At 41.3% G+C, this 12,990-nt stretch overlaps 1 protein-coding gene across 1 annotated transcript in view; it reads right to left on the bottom strand.

Annotated features, from left to right (window-relative positions):
• The window catches only part of LOC119650877 (actin-related protein 2/3 complex subunit 2), a 39,455-nt gene extending 36,733 nt beyond the window's left edge, over positions 1 to 2,722 (bottom strand). The window contains exon 1 of the mRNA XM_038054045.1: positions 2,495 to 2,722. Coding sequence (XP_037909973.1) covers positions 2,495 to 2,568 — 74 coding nt within the window. The 5' untranslated portion in view covers positions 2,569 to 2,722. The remainder of the gene's footprint in view (positions 1 to 2,494) is intronic.
• Between the last annotated feature and the right edge of the window lie 10,268 nt (positions 2,723 to 12,990).

Here is a 12,990-nt window from a genome sequence, read left to right as displayed (position 1 = left end):
CCCGATCGATTTGAATGTTAAGCCCATTATTGTTAGACTTTTTGACGCTTTCTTAACAGCTGCATTCCCCAACATCGTTCAAATTAGTTTGAACCAAGCCAACTTCGTCAAGGACTGGGGTAACTGACGCAAAACACATTGCTCGCACTCTTCACATTGCCTTTCTGGATGTAGAGAAGGCCTTTGACCATGTGCTACACGAATGCATCTGGTATGGTCTGCAGCAACAACTAATCCCAGAACTTGTGCGTTAAATTGCTCTACCACGATCCGAGAAAAAATGTTCGAAGTGTTTCAACAAGTGCGCTTCATACCTCTGTCGGTGTTTATTAAGGAAGCGCGCTCTCACAACTCCTCTTTGTTCTGTTTATGAGCAGCATCAACGTCAATGAATGCTATGGTTCTGAATGTTTGCCGAGAGATTGCACCAATCGTGGAAAAATTGCGAGAGAGGCATCTTCGATGGTATGGTCAGAATTTAAATTTAGTCAGAACATTGAAGTCGATGAGAAACGACCAAAGCATCGCCCGGATGTCTTAAACTAGCTGAAGAAAACTCAGCCGAATTGATAACATGCATGATTGTGTGACGAAAGCTGATAGTCAAAGAGAAACGCAGTAGCAAATAAAGGATACATAAGTTTAGCTTCGACAATTTAGGTCGCATTGTTTCACTAAGAAAATAGCTTGGAATCTTAGGAATTGTATGATCGAAAGTTTTCTAGGCAATCTTTTCTTCGCAAATATGCTTTAAAGATAGTAAACAATTATCATCAATTTCTTTGGAGACGGTTAAAAAACTACCAAGGTAAATTGCGAACTCTTTAGCCCCATTCGGAAGAAAACCTCTCCGAAGAATTTTTGGCTCCCTACAATGGCCTATATAACGATGACATTTACGAATGATATTCATCGGATCAACAAGCTTTGGTGGGCGGATCACCTAATCCGCATGGGTGAGGATGATTCAGTCCGGGAAAGGAAGACTCTCTGGGGATATCGAATTGGTGGACCCATCGTAAATTCGATATATTTGAAGTTCCTTATTAAGATAGGCCCAGACCGGACATTGGTGGTTGGGCCGTTGGGTGATTATTGGCATCATTCCAACGCCCCCATACCCTCTTATTGTGCTCTTTAACGAGGTATCCAGCGGCACCCCACAATTGACAATGAATCACTTACGGTCAACTTTGTTATTGTGCTCGGGAAATTTGTTAAATGCGAATGTAGATCACAAGTACTAAGAAAATGAAACCTCAGGGGAACAATTGGCTAAATAGGAAATCTCCGGAAGCAACCGATAACTTTTTGTTGCTGAGGTTAATTGGCGTCGACAAGATATTGAATCGACGAACTGGATTATTTTTCGGAATGTTTGCTGAAATTTAATCAAATTAAGCCTCCATAGCAGCGTTGGGACTGCATGTTGGGGGGAAAATACCGGCTGACCTAATATCCAAATTTGCCACGTATGATGACTTTCGTTCATCCTCACAAAACCCATGCAAAGACCGCAAAATTTGTAACACCGACGAACTCAAATAAAACAGCAAATTCATGTTCTGCCGTGAGATCGTGTTGCTGCCAGTGAGATATTCTGTCATCGAAAACGTAGTTCGCTTTTGTGTGAACAAAGCACAATTCAGTCACTAGCATCGCGTTAAATCATCAATTTCTGTGTCACGCTCGGCTTTCAGTGCTTATCAAGCCAATCCCGTTTGTTGATAAGTTAATTTATGCCAACAGACTTCAGTCGGCATCGTTGATAGGATCCCTGCTCGTCGCTTGCTCATCGCCACTGAAACAGATTGATACCGGCCTGCTAAGCGGATGCCCTTTTATCTAATTGCGAGTGCATTGTACCCACTTGTCTACAAAAAGAGAAATGCCCCTCATAGTTGTAGCTGCTCCCCTTGGTCATGCATGAGTCAATGTAGAGTCGATGACGTTGCCCACTCGCTACCAACTCGGTCAATTGTTTCCCAGAGCCTGCAATTTACCGCCAAAATAGGCAATGAAGCCACCGCACTCGAGGAAACGTCGATTTCGAGAGCTTGCCCTCAATACATGGGAAGAATGTCTTATCCGAGATCGATAAGATATGAAGTGGAAAATAAACCACACCTAGAAGAGTTAAAAATAACGTGGAAATACAGTCATGAGCTGCAGCTGTTCACTGGCTTCGGAAAAATATCAGGGAAGGGGCCGCAGATTGCTAATACGATGCATGATCCGATTTAGGAATTTCTTGCAGCGAACGCACCTTATTTGGCAAATTGTTGTACTTTCCGCTGCACGTGTGGCGGCTTGCACAAGTGGCCCGTGGTCGGCTAGGACGTTTGTGGTGCAATTCCCTAATGAACGCAGGTATATTTAGTTCCCACATTAATTAACAAGATTAGGTTAAGAAAACACCCCCAGGCGACCAAAATACCTCACACTTCACTCATCGAACTCCGCAGGCACTTCCTCCTAACCACTCGATACTCACCCAGCAATTGCATTGCGGAACTTCAACAGTAGCGTCTCCTCGACGATGCGATTGTTGATCTCGAGAAGAATCATCCTGAGGTTGAACGCGAACGATATTTACAAAATTCCTTCGACCCTAGACTCCAGTTCACGACTTTATCCAAACTTCTGCAAATACTTTGCGACCACGCAGCCCGGCCGAGTAGCTGAATCACTTCATTTTGCCAGAGTGAAGTTGAACGCGGAAGCGGATTTCCCGTAAGCCCGATGCTGTTGGCGGCGCTGATAGTGGGTATGTTCAATGAAAGTGGGACGAATTTTCGAGGTTTGAAATTTGATGAATACTAAATTCAATATTATAAAGTGAAAGCAAATTGTCAGCAAAAATAGTGTAGTATTCCGCAAGAGTAATATTGTCAAGAAGAGAATTGAGATGAAGTGAAGATGAGTGAATCAGTTAAATCCATATTAGTTTGTACATCTTACTTCGTTTTGAAATTTCTCATATTTATCAGAAGAGTAAAATACTTCGTTTAGAATTGTTACTTTTTATGACCTCCAATTAATCTAGGAACTGCTTTGAACATAGCATAAAAAATATTAGCTACAATAAACTAACTAAAAAAGATGATTTCGCAAGAAAAGTCTATCTAAAAGTTAACTTTGGGGCCTCTGTCCATATTTCAGTGCGTGGAGTCCATATTACCAAACTGGAACAATTTAGATTAATGAACATCACTAGTCTCCAGACGTGTTAGTACTGATGAAGGGAATAAGTGGGTCTTGAAATATCCATATTTGCAAGATTAAAAAACATTGCCAGCAAATAGGAAAAAAAGACAAGTCTTCATTATTTCAAATAATTGAATCGCTAGAAATACCGCGAGAATACAATCAGATCTCTTTCTTGTTTTAGATCAGTTATTCGGTCACGATCCGAAGCCCAGGAAAAGGATGAGGGTTTAAGACAATGTATTTAATAATATCTTCAGAAAACAAACTCGTGATCGGGAAAGTAAGAAAAAACTAGAGGCGGATGCCCAGCTTAGTTGGGATAATTTCATCATACTACTTTCTACCCGTTGACACTCCTTAGTCAAGGGTATCTAATTTACTATTTACTTGTTCTTGCTAGGTGGGGGTTCGGAGCGATGGGCCTACAACCCGTCTTCCACCAAAAATACCAATCTCATGTACAGGAACAGGATGAACAGTGTCGGACAGATTGAGGCCACGGTTAATGAGTACGTTTTTGAATTCTAGAATGTTAGAACACTCTAGCAACACACTCGTCAACAAGTACAGGGTCAGGGTCTAGCAGTACAGGAGACGAATTGCATTGGTTACGAGATAACTACCGCTCGGTGGCACACACTCTTTACATCATTGTGGATAGGGACTTTAAAGCAAATGTTGTCGACATCAAACCTATGCACAAAAGGTTGTGAGCGTCTCGCATCCAAGCAAAGCTTTTTAATTTATGCCCTGCCAATATACACGCTCCAACTGAAGAAAAAGATGACGAAGTCGAAGAACAATTTTACGATAGCCTGGAGGACTATACGATTTCAACGCTAAAGTTGGCAACGAGGATTCACATCGAGGAACGCCTTGGGGCCCAGTATCCATGATGTATTAAATGACAACGACCAATGCCTCATTGGCTTGCTTCCCACTCAAATGCATTCGTAAAAGGACATAGGCATCCCTAGTTGCCGTTAATATATCTTCAACCAGGCAGACCACGTTCTCATCACCAAAAGGTGGTTATCCAACATCCTCAACGTGAGATCATATCGAGAAGTAAAAAGCGTCTACAGGTGCCGAATTTCAAAGAGCCGCGGAATAAAAGCCAACCCACTTGGAAAATTTAATGTGGGGAAGCTAAGAAATCCTTTAATCTCACAGGAAACCTATAGATGACACCTGATATGAGCTAAACCGCACTATCAAAACAACAGTGGGGGAAGTGGTTATTCCAGCAAGCGCTTGGTAGGAAAAACTAGGCATACAGATAACATAAAGAGAGAAACAAAGAAGAAAAGAGAAAACTACGAAAATCTCCGATGAAGATGTTATTAACGTTTTAAACACTTCTTTTTTTTATCTTCTCTATGATCTAACGTACGAATGCGAAACTATGTTACTTTATTTTTATAATAACAATAAAAATGACAAAATAACAACTATGTAGCAGCGCACTAAAATCTAATCAGACGATTGTTGGTAGTTTCTTGTTTGTTTTTTACCTTTTACTATCTCAATTTTTTCAAGATGACATCTGTCGTCACCTACTCTGCTCTTCACTCCTGTAGCGAGATCTAAACTGAGTGGAGAGCGCCGTTGACGTCATCTGTCCGCTGGTATTCGCAACATTCGAAATAAACTTCGAAAGCCGCGACTCCTGCCGCGACTCCTGCCGCGCCACATCGAGTTATTAAAATATTAAGGCTAAAGAAACGAAAACATTTTAGCGAGGAATTTAAAAAAAATGACTACAACATTGCGAGCAACATAGCAAGACAAGCACAAAGTAATGAATAGCTTGAGCTGTCTGAACCGCTTTCTGTAAAAACAAAAATCATTGGAGACGAAAGTGAAATCCGTGAGAGATGTGAGTCCCATTTTAAAGAAACCTTTACACACACCTCATAAAGGCAGCCATCAAACGTCAAAAGACGTCCCCGCTGAGCTAATCAAACCAGGTAGTTCATGGACTTTGAAAGCTATCCATAATTTGACTCTCTCTATATGGAACCACGAACAGATTAAGTGGTCGAAAAGTATAATAAAGTAAACTATATGTCGATAAAAGATTTGGTAAATACCACAAGAGTTTTTCGGGGTGGAAGACCGACAAGTGGCCAGCTATATATGGTCAAAAAGGTGGTAGAAAAATGCTGGTACTTCAACTTCGACGTTCACCAAATATCCGCCGACTTGCGGCGGGCATGTGGCAGTATCCTCCGAAGAATTTTTGGTCCCCTACGTGAGGATGGACGATTCCGTAGCCTACATAACGACGAAATCTATGAGCGATACCATGACCGTCCGGTTGTGGATCAAATCCGGCTCAATAGGTTACGGTGGGCGGGTCACCTAATCCGTATGGATGAGGATGATCCCACCCGGAAAGTCTATAAGGGTAATATCTATGGCAAAAAAAGAAGACGAGGCAGACCCTGGCTAAGATGGAGCGATGGCGTAGGTCGGGACGCCAGACAGCTTTTAGGGATATCGAATTGGTGGACCTCGGCGCAAAACCGAAATGTCTGGAGTTCCTTATTAAGGTAGGCTTAGGTTGTGGCGCCGTTGATGATGATGATGAGTAAGTAGTAAGTAAGAATGCCCACCCAACTACAGGCCTATGGTGACGATATCGACATCATGTGAAGAGCGACTCGAGACGTACAAACTGCCTTCGTCCAGATCGAGCAGGCGGCGCGAGATGTTGTGCTGCACATCAATGAAGGCAAGACGAAATATATGGTGGCAATATCAGCACCAAAATCCAACCAACCATAAAGATAAAGATAGTAGACTACAATTTCTCGACCGTTGATAACTTTTTCTGTCTAGTATCGAAAATCATAACCGATAACAGCTCCGCTGTTGGTTACCAACAGTCTATTATAGCTTACAAAAACTGTTTCGTTCGAAATGTCTCACCATAGGCTCAAAGTTCTTACTGTACAAGCCTTTGATGTTGCCGGTCCTCATGTATTCCTCGAAAACTTAGGATCTTAGCAAGAAAAATTTCGAACCCTTGACCGCGATCGAGAGAAAAATCCTCCGAAGTAGTTTGGCCCCCTATATAAGGATGAACTATTCGGTAGCCTACATATCGACGAAATCTATGAGCGATACCATGATGATCTGGTTGAGGATAAAAACCGGCTCAAAAGGTTGCGGTGGGCGGGTCACTTAATCCGTACGGATAGGGATGATCTAGCCCGGAAAGTCTATAAAGACAATATCTATGGTAGAAAAAGAAGACGAGCCAGACCGTGCCTGAGATGGAGCGATAACGTAGGCCAGGACGACATACAGCTTTTAGGGGGGCGCAAAACCAGGATGTCTGGAGTTCCTTATTAAGGATACCGATTATTGCGCCGTTGATGATGACGATGTAATGACAGTATTGACCGAAATGTACTTTACAAAGTAATGCTTGACTTGGGAATTCCAGCAAAACTGGCAAGCTTTAGCAGAACGACAAATGTTCCACACAACAGCGCAGGTTAGTTAATGATAGCCTGATAGATGCACAGGAGATTTTTATAAACCTCAACAAAACAGAAACAAAGTTAGTCGACGAATTAATGAAAACAACAACAATAACGAAGTTTTGTTGTTCTTCAGCATTTGTCCCGTTCACAAGCGGGGCCGGCTCGTCGTGGTTGGATTCGCCATTTTATTTTATCAAATGCCTGATCTGGACGCAATCGCGAGGCTTTTAAATCCCCATCCAGCGTATCAAGCCACCGTAGTTTCGGCCCGGCTTTTTGATCGCTTACCATCGACAACAACAAAGTTCAACTTAGAAAACATGAATAACTTTATATACTCGTACTTAGTGTACAACTGGCGAAAAATGGAAATGAAGTTGACGAAATAAAGCGCGAATTCAGTTCGTAAACAGAGCCTTGTACTCGATTTCAAAAGCCAGCTGCATGAATCGAAGAGCAAAGCTCCGAGTATACAAATCGAGAATAAGATTAGTGCTACGCATGTAAAATATGGGCCCTAACACAAACTTTTGAAAAACTTGTCAATGGAGAAGAGTTTTAGGGAGAATAATAGGAGCTAGGTCGACCAATGGTGAATCAGATACGATCATGAGTTGTACCTAATATTTCATTACCTCGCAGTCTCCAAAGTAACCAAATTTTGGAAGCAGCAATGGAACGCCCACTGTTTTCGAAGGGAAAGCAGAAAGACGAAGGCCAGTAAGAAAAACTCGAAAGCGCTGGGAAAATTTTGTTAACAAAGATTTCGAAATTAGAAGACGCGATTACGGAATTGAAATGTTTAGAAGAAGGATATCCTGAAGGTGAAGGCCCGAAATGGACTGTCGAGCCTCGACACCGACGAAGTTATTAGTTTATGGTTACATAAATAATTTGATTCTGGAGGAGAGTTTTGTCAATGCAGGGTAAAATCGATTGATTCTAGGGACTGCTAGGGCGTATCTAACTGGCAAGCGAAGATTTCGCGCGCGATCAACGCTTGTTAGTGTCGAGAGCGCTGAAAACGTTGAAGGCGAATATCTTGTGCTTGAAAACGGGACAAATTGTACTAGCTCCAGGTTGGATAGGGCTGACAATTCTGCACGGAAAACCATCTTCTCATGGAACTTACACTTCTTTTACAGAATAGGATCTGCCAAGCAGCGAGCCGATACCATGTCCAGTCCTGAAAATCTATAAGGACAATATCTATGGTAGAAAAAGAAGACGTGGCAAACCCTATCTGAGATGGAGTGATGACGTATGAAATTAGTGGACCTTACATGGTCGACCAAATCTTAATATGATTTTGCATTAATTTATTTATGTTTTTTATGCTCAAAATAGATTATTCCAGATGGTCTCACTTTGGCAGCGACACAGCTTTCTGTGGTGATCCAATTTGAAAAAGGTGATTCTTCCTATTTTATAGACTTGTTCCAATATGTGGAACCTCAAATATTTGTATATTTTAACAAAATGGCCAATTTGTGGGAAAAAAAATTAAAAATCGATGTTTTTTATGTTGAGTAGTTAAAAAAAATGTTTATAATTATAAAATCAATTATTTTTGAGGTTCCACATATTGAAATGGGTGTATAGAATATGTGATTCAAATTTCAACTAAATCGGCTAAGTAGTTTTTTATGAGTACTTTCCCAGAAGTCGGAAAAACCGGAAGCTTGATGCTTCAGGTATAAAAGGTTTTGTGTTTCCCTATGTGAGGCATGATAAGTGTATGACAGTTCCGTGTGCACACAGTTAAATATTTGATGGGCCTCTATTCTTTAGAAAGTGATTTAAATAAATAAGTAAGTTTATTTGGGCAGATACCGAAATGGGAAATTTTTCAAAGCTTAGATTTCATGTGTCTTACACAAAACCTTTAAAGAAGCTGGGGAGAATCAATTATTCTCGTTAATTATGACATCAGCTAAGTTTGAACTGCTATAACTTTGGCGTTAATAGCCAGATTTCCGTGGAATTTGGCATATGTGTGCAAGGTATTGTCCTCTATGCTGTTGCAATTGGTATTCTTAGGATGAACTTAAGGGGGGTTTTTCAGTCAATTTCAAGAAGTTGGTAATATATTGTTAGTAAGTTTATTTGAACAGATATCGAAATGGTGCACCACCCTGTTTTTTTTTTGGATTTTTGGGTTGGGTAGTTTCTGAAAATGAGTCCTCATCATCATCATCAATGGCGCAATAACCGGTATTCCGTCTAGGCCTGCCTTAATAAGGAACTCCAGACACTCCAGTTTTGCGGTCCACCAATTCGATATCCCTAAAAGCTACATGGCGTCCTTACCTACGCTATCGCTCCATCTCAGGCATGGTCTGCCTCGTCTTCTTTTTCTACCATAGATATTGCCCTTATAGACTTTCCGGGCTGGATCATCCTCATACATACGACACGCCAATCGTAGCCTGTTCAGCCGGATTTTATCCGTGTTATCACTCATAGATTTCGTTGTTATGTAGGCTACGGAATCGTCCATCCTCATGTAGGGGATCAAAAATTCTTCGGAGGATTCTTCTCTCGAACGCGCCAAGAGTTCACAATTCTTCTTGCTATGAATCCAAGTCTCCGAGGAATACATGAAGACTGGCAAGATTCTTGTCTTGTACAGTAAAAGCTTTGACCCTATGGTGAGACGTTTAGAGCTGAACAGTTTTTGTAGGCTAAAAGAAGCCCTGTTGGCAGCCAACAACAGTGGCTCTGTTGGCTGGCAACAACCGTGCGCGGATTTCATTATCGTAGCTGTTATCGGATGTCATTTTCGACCCTAAATAGGAGAAATTTTCAACGGTCTCAAAGTTGTAGTCTCCTAACTATATTGTTTTCGTTTGAGCAGTGCGATTCGATGTTGTTTGCTTGTTGGTTTTTGGTGTACATGGTGGTAAACATGTATTTTGTCTTGCTTTCATTGATGTACAGCCCGGGATCTCGCGCCGAGTGCTCGATCTGTATGAAGGTAGACTGTACATCTCGGGTTGTTCTTCCCATGATATCAATATCGTCACCATAGACCAGTAGTTGGATGGACTTGTAAGGAAAAGTGACTCTCGCATTTACATCGGCATCGCGAATAACTTTCTCAAGGGGCAGGTTAAAGAGGACGCATGGTGGAGCATCCCCTTGTCTTAGACCGTTGTTGACATTGAATGGTCTCGAGAGTAATCCTGCTGTTTTCATTCGGCCTCGCACATTGGTCAGGATTGGATTTCCTACTCACTCTTATTAGCTGAGTGAGTAGAGCACAAGACTGTCGTACGGAAGGTCGCGGTTCGAATCTCACTGGTGTCAGTGGAATTTGTATTGTGATTTAATGTCGGATACCAGTCGAGTCAGCTGTGAATAAGTACCTGAGTTAAATCAGGGTAATAACCTCGGACGAGTGCAATGCTGGCCATATTGCCTCCTACAGGGTACTGTAATCCTGTAGTGTACCGTTAAGGTCTTGAATGAAGTGCTCGAGCACACTTCAAGGTCCTGACCCAATTGGATTGTTGCGCCAACGATTATTATTATTTTCGTTTCTACTGGTAACAATGCAGGCAAATTTTCAGGACTGCCCTTACATATTTCTGGCACAAGAGGCACGAGTTCTGATTAACAAAATCTGTGGTGTTGGGTCCGTAAAGGGGGCTGGGATCTTCTTTGATGAGAGATCCTCAAGAGTGAAAGTCTGTGTTCTGATGTAGAAATTCTTACAGGCAACCACGCTGGGATAATTCTGTTTCCAGGGCTCTTTGGCGGTCATCTTACAATACCAGATTAATGGCAAGAAGAACAACGTCATAGTTTTGCCTCTACTTAGTTATCCTATGATTCTTTAAATTCTCCGCCGGCCAAAGAACTAAGAGATCTGGTAGTGCCCTTGACCTTACCTAACAATCTGAAGTTTAAAGTTATTAGAGTTGAATAGAGACTGGCACGTGCCAGACAAAATCTGACTGTCAGACCACTATTATTTGGAATTTAGCCTGACTATTGTAGGCGGACAGACTGTAATACAAAGATCGACTTCTAGGAAAATGGGTTGATCAAATTTCAAAGCACACAGTTAGGGTTATTCGCGATTGGAATAAAGTTGCACTGATGGCGAAAAAATTTCAAAGGGGGACATTTTTGATGGAGGATGTGTCCCGAGGTTCCAGTTGATCGTAAACGGTGGCGGTGGGTTATTCAGCTTACAGCAATCGCTTCCTTTGCTGCCCATATACATTTGGTAAAAGGTAATTTCTTTTTAGGAAGCCAAGTATCTCAGGTGATGATCCGTTTACTCGTACCAGGGTTGCTGACCTCGAGGGTCGCGTAGACCGCTTGGTGGATCGTATTTTTTTCGTGATGATCGGCAGTCCAATAGGTAAAATCATTTCTTCTCTTTTTTCATGAAATCGACCATTTAAGGGGGTCATCCCGTGTGTCGAATCCGTGGAATCGATTTTTTTTTCTGATATCAATTATATCTAGATATAGTGTAGAATATGTGGGTAAAGTGATTTTTTGATATTCGGAGTCGTTCGGAAATTATAGTGTTAAACACGTAATAAGTCACATACCAACTTTATGTCGATTCCCGTAATAAAGCGGGTATTTATCGGTCAGAATGACGCTCGAAAGACTTCACTAAAAGAACAAGAATTAAAGCCAAGGCTGTACATGTGTTTCTTCAAGAAACCTAAGGTTTATGGGTTAGGTATAGCAGATTAATGGTCAGTTAAGGTTTTATGGCTAAAAATCTTTACTTTTTAAATGCGTTTTTCTCGAAACTGCATATTGAAAATCTGTTGCCAACATAGCCCAAAATCTATCCAACGGAATTCTTTGAAATTTTCACGACTTATTCAAAACATGTTTCTACGGTCCGCAAACTAGGATAATTGCGATTAATTGAGTAGTTTTTTTTATTCAATAAAGAAGCCTTAAAAGAAGGCCAAAATTCACAAAAAAAAAATTTAACACGGCGCCAAAAATTTAGTTTTTAAAATTTTGATAATCCTAGTTTGCGGACTGTAGTTAAGTCTTGACGCTAAAATGTCGTTTAGTTTTTAGAGCCAGTGCACTTCTTGCTTTGCTTCAACGGTGGTTTGATTCGCCGGACAGTAATTAACTGCCGATGGTTTCGTAGGGAACGTCTTTGATATCAGTGGCGGTGAGAACATGGCAAGTGGAGGAGATAAGATCTAGGTTTTTGAGTCTTAGCGAAATCGGCAATAGTTTTACCAAATTTAGTATCTGTTCCAAAATTTTTAACCCCAATGCACTGGTTGTCTTTCACACAGATTACCATTAAAGTCACAGGCAATGACAAGGCACATTGCTGGTTTTTGTGTTGAGAAGCTGTCAGAAGGCGCCTTCATCTCCATTGGGTTGACCTATTCTTGGCGCATTTACGGCGGGAAAACTAGTCGTGTAGACACCTGAGATAATAGTAAGCTCTCAGGAATGGTGGAGCGAGTGTAGGGGCTATCAAACTGGCGAAGTTTACAGCCATTATAACTGCATTCGTGTAACTACCATACTACGAGTTTCTTACAGGGCGCAGATATTGATACGCCTCTTCGAAGGGCTCTTGCATGATGAAGGAATTTTCGTCTTACCAGTGAGGGCAGCAATAATTTGCTTTCGTCCTTATACTGTCCATCATAAAGAGCACTTGCTCATTTCTTAACAGGACCGGAGCTCGTCATGGCGCATCAACTGCGATGGATGCCTTAGCATTCTTCCCTAGGCTTTTCAGTGGCGTGTTCATTTTTGTAACGACAGGTTTTCTTGGTCGTCCTGCCGGGGTCACCAAGAGGCATGAGGTAGCACTTAGCATAGTGCTTTCCAGATGGGTAATTACTTAGGCAGTCAAAAACAAGGATCAAGGCGAACAGCTAAACATTTTAGAGCTTATAGTTGAAACTTGGGGAAATTTATTAGTCAGTGATTCAATGAAAAAGGACATTGCAGACAGGGAAGAGTGGAGTACATGGCAGAAAATGATGCACTGTTAACCTTTACGGAGCTCATCATTAGTGATGTTAGTTACATCGTATTGGATGTGTGTCCTTTATGTGAAATGTTCTTGGATTTTCGGCAAGATCCGGAACATGTCTTATTCTTGTTGAACCATCAATTTCAAAAATGACGACTATTACTAATTGAAGCCTTTCATTTCATACATGATTTAACATAAACCCCTAACAAACTGAGTAAACTCCTTATATTATTCTAGTTCTTGGGAGATTTTTCCACAAATATTAGAAATACAACGTGAAGAAAAAAAGACTCA

Source organism: Hermetia illucens, chromosome 1 (genome assembly GCF_905115235.1).
Source record: "Hermetia illucens chromosome 1, iHerIll2.2.curated.20191125, whole genome shotgun sequence".
Classification (NCBI taxonomy): Eukaryota; Metazoa; Arthropoda; class Insecta; order Diptera; family Stratiomyidae; genus Hermetia; species Hermetia illucens.
Note: the sequence above shows the minus strand (reverse complement) of the source record. Positions and strands in the feature narration are given on the sequence as shown.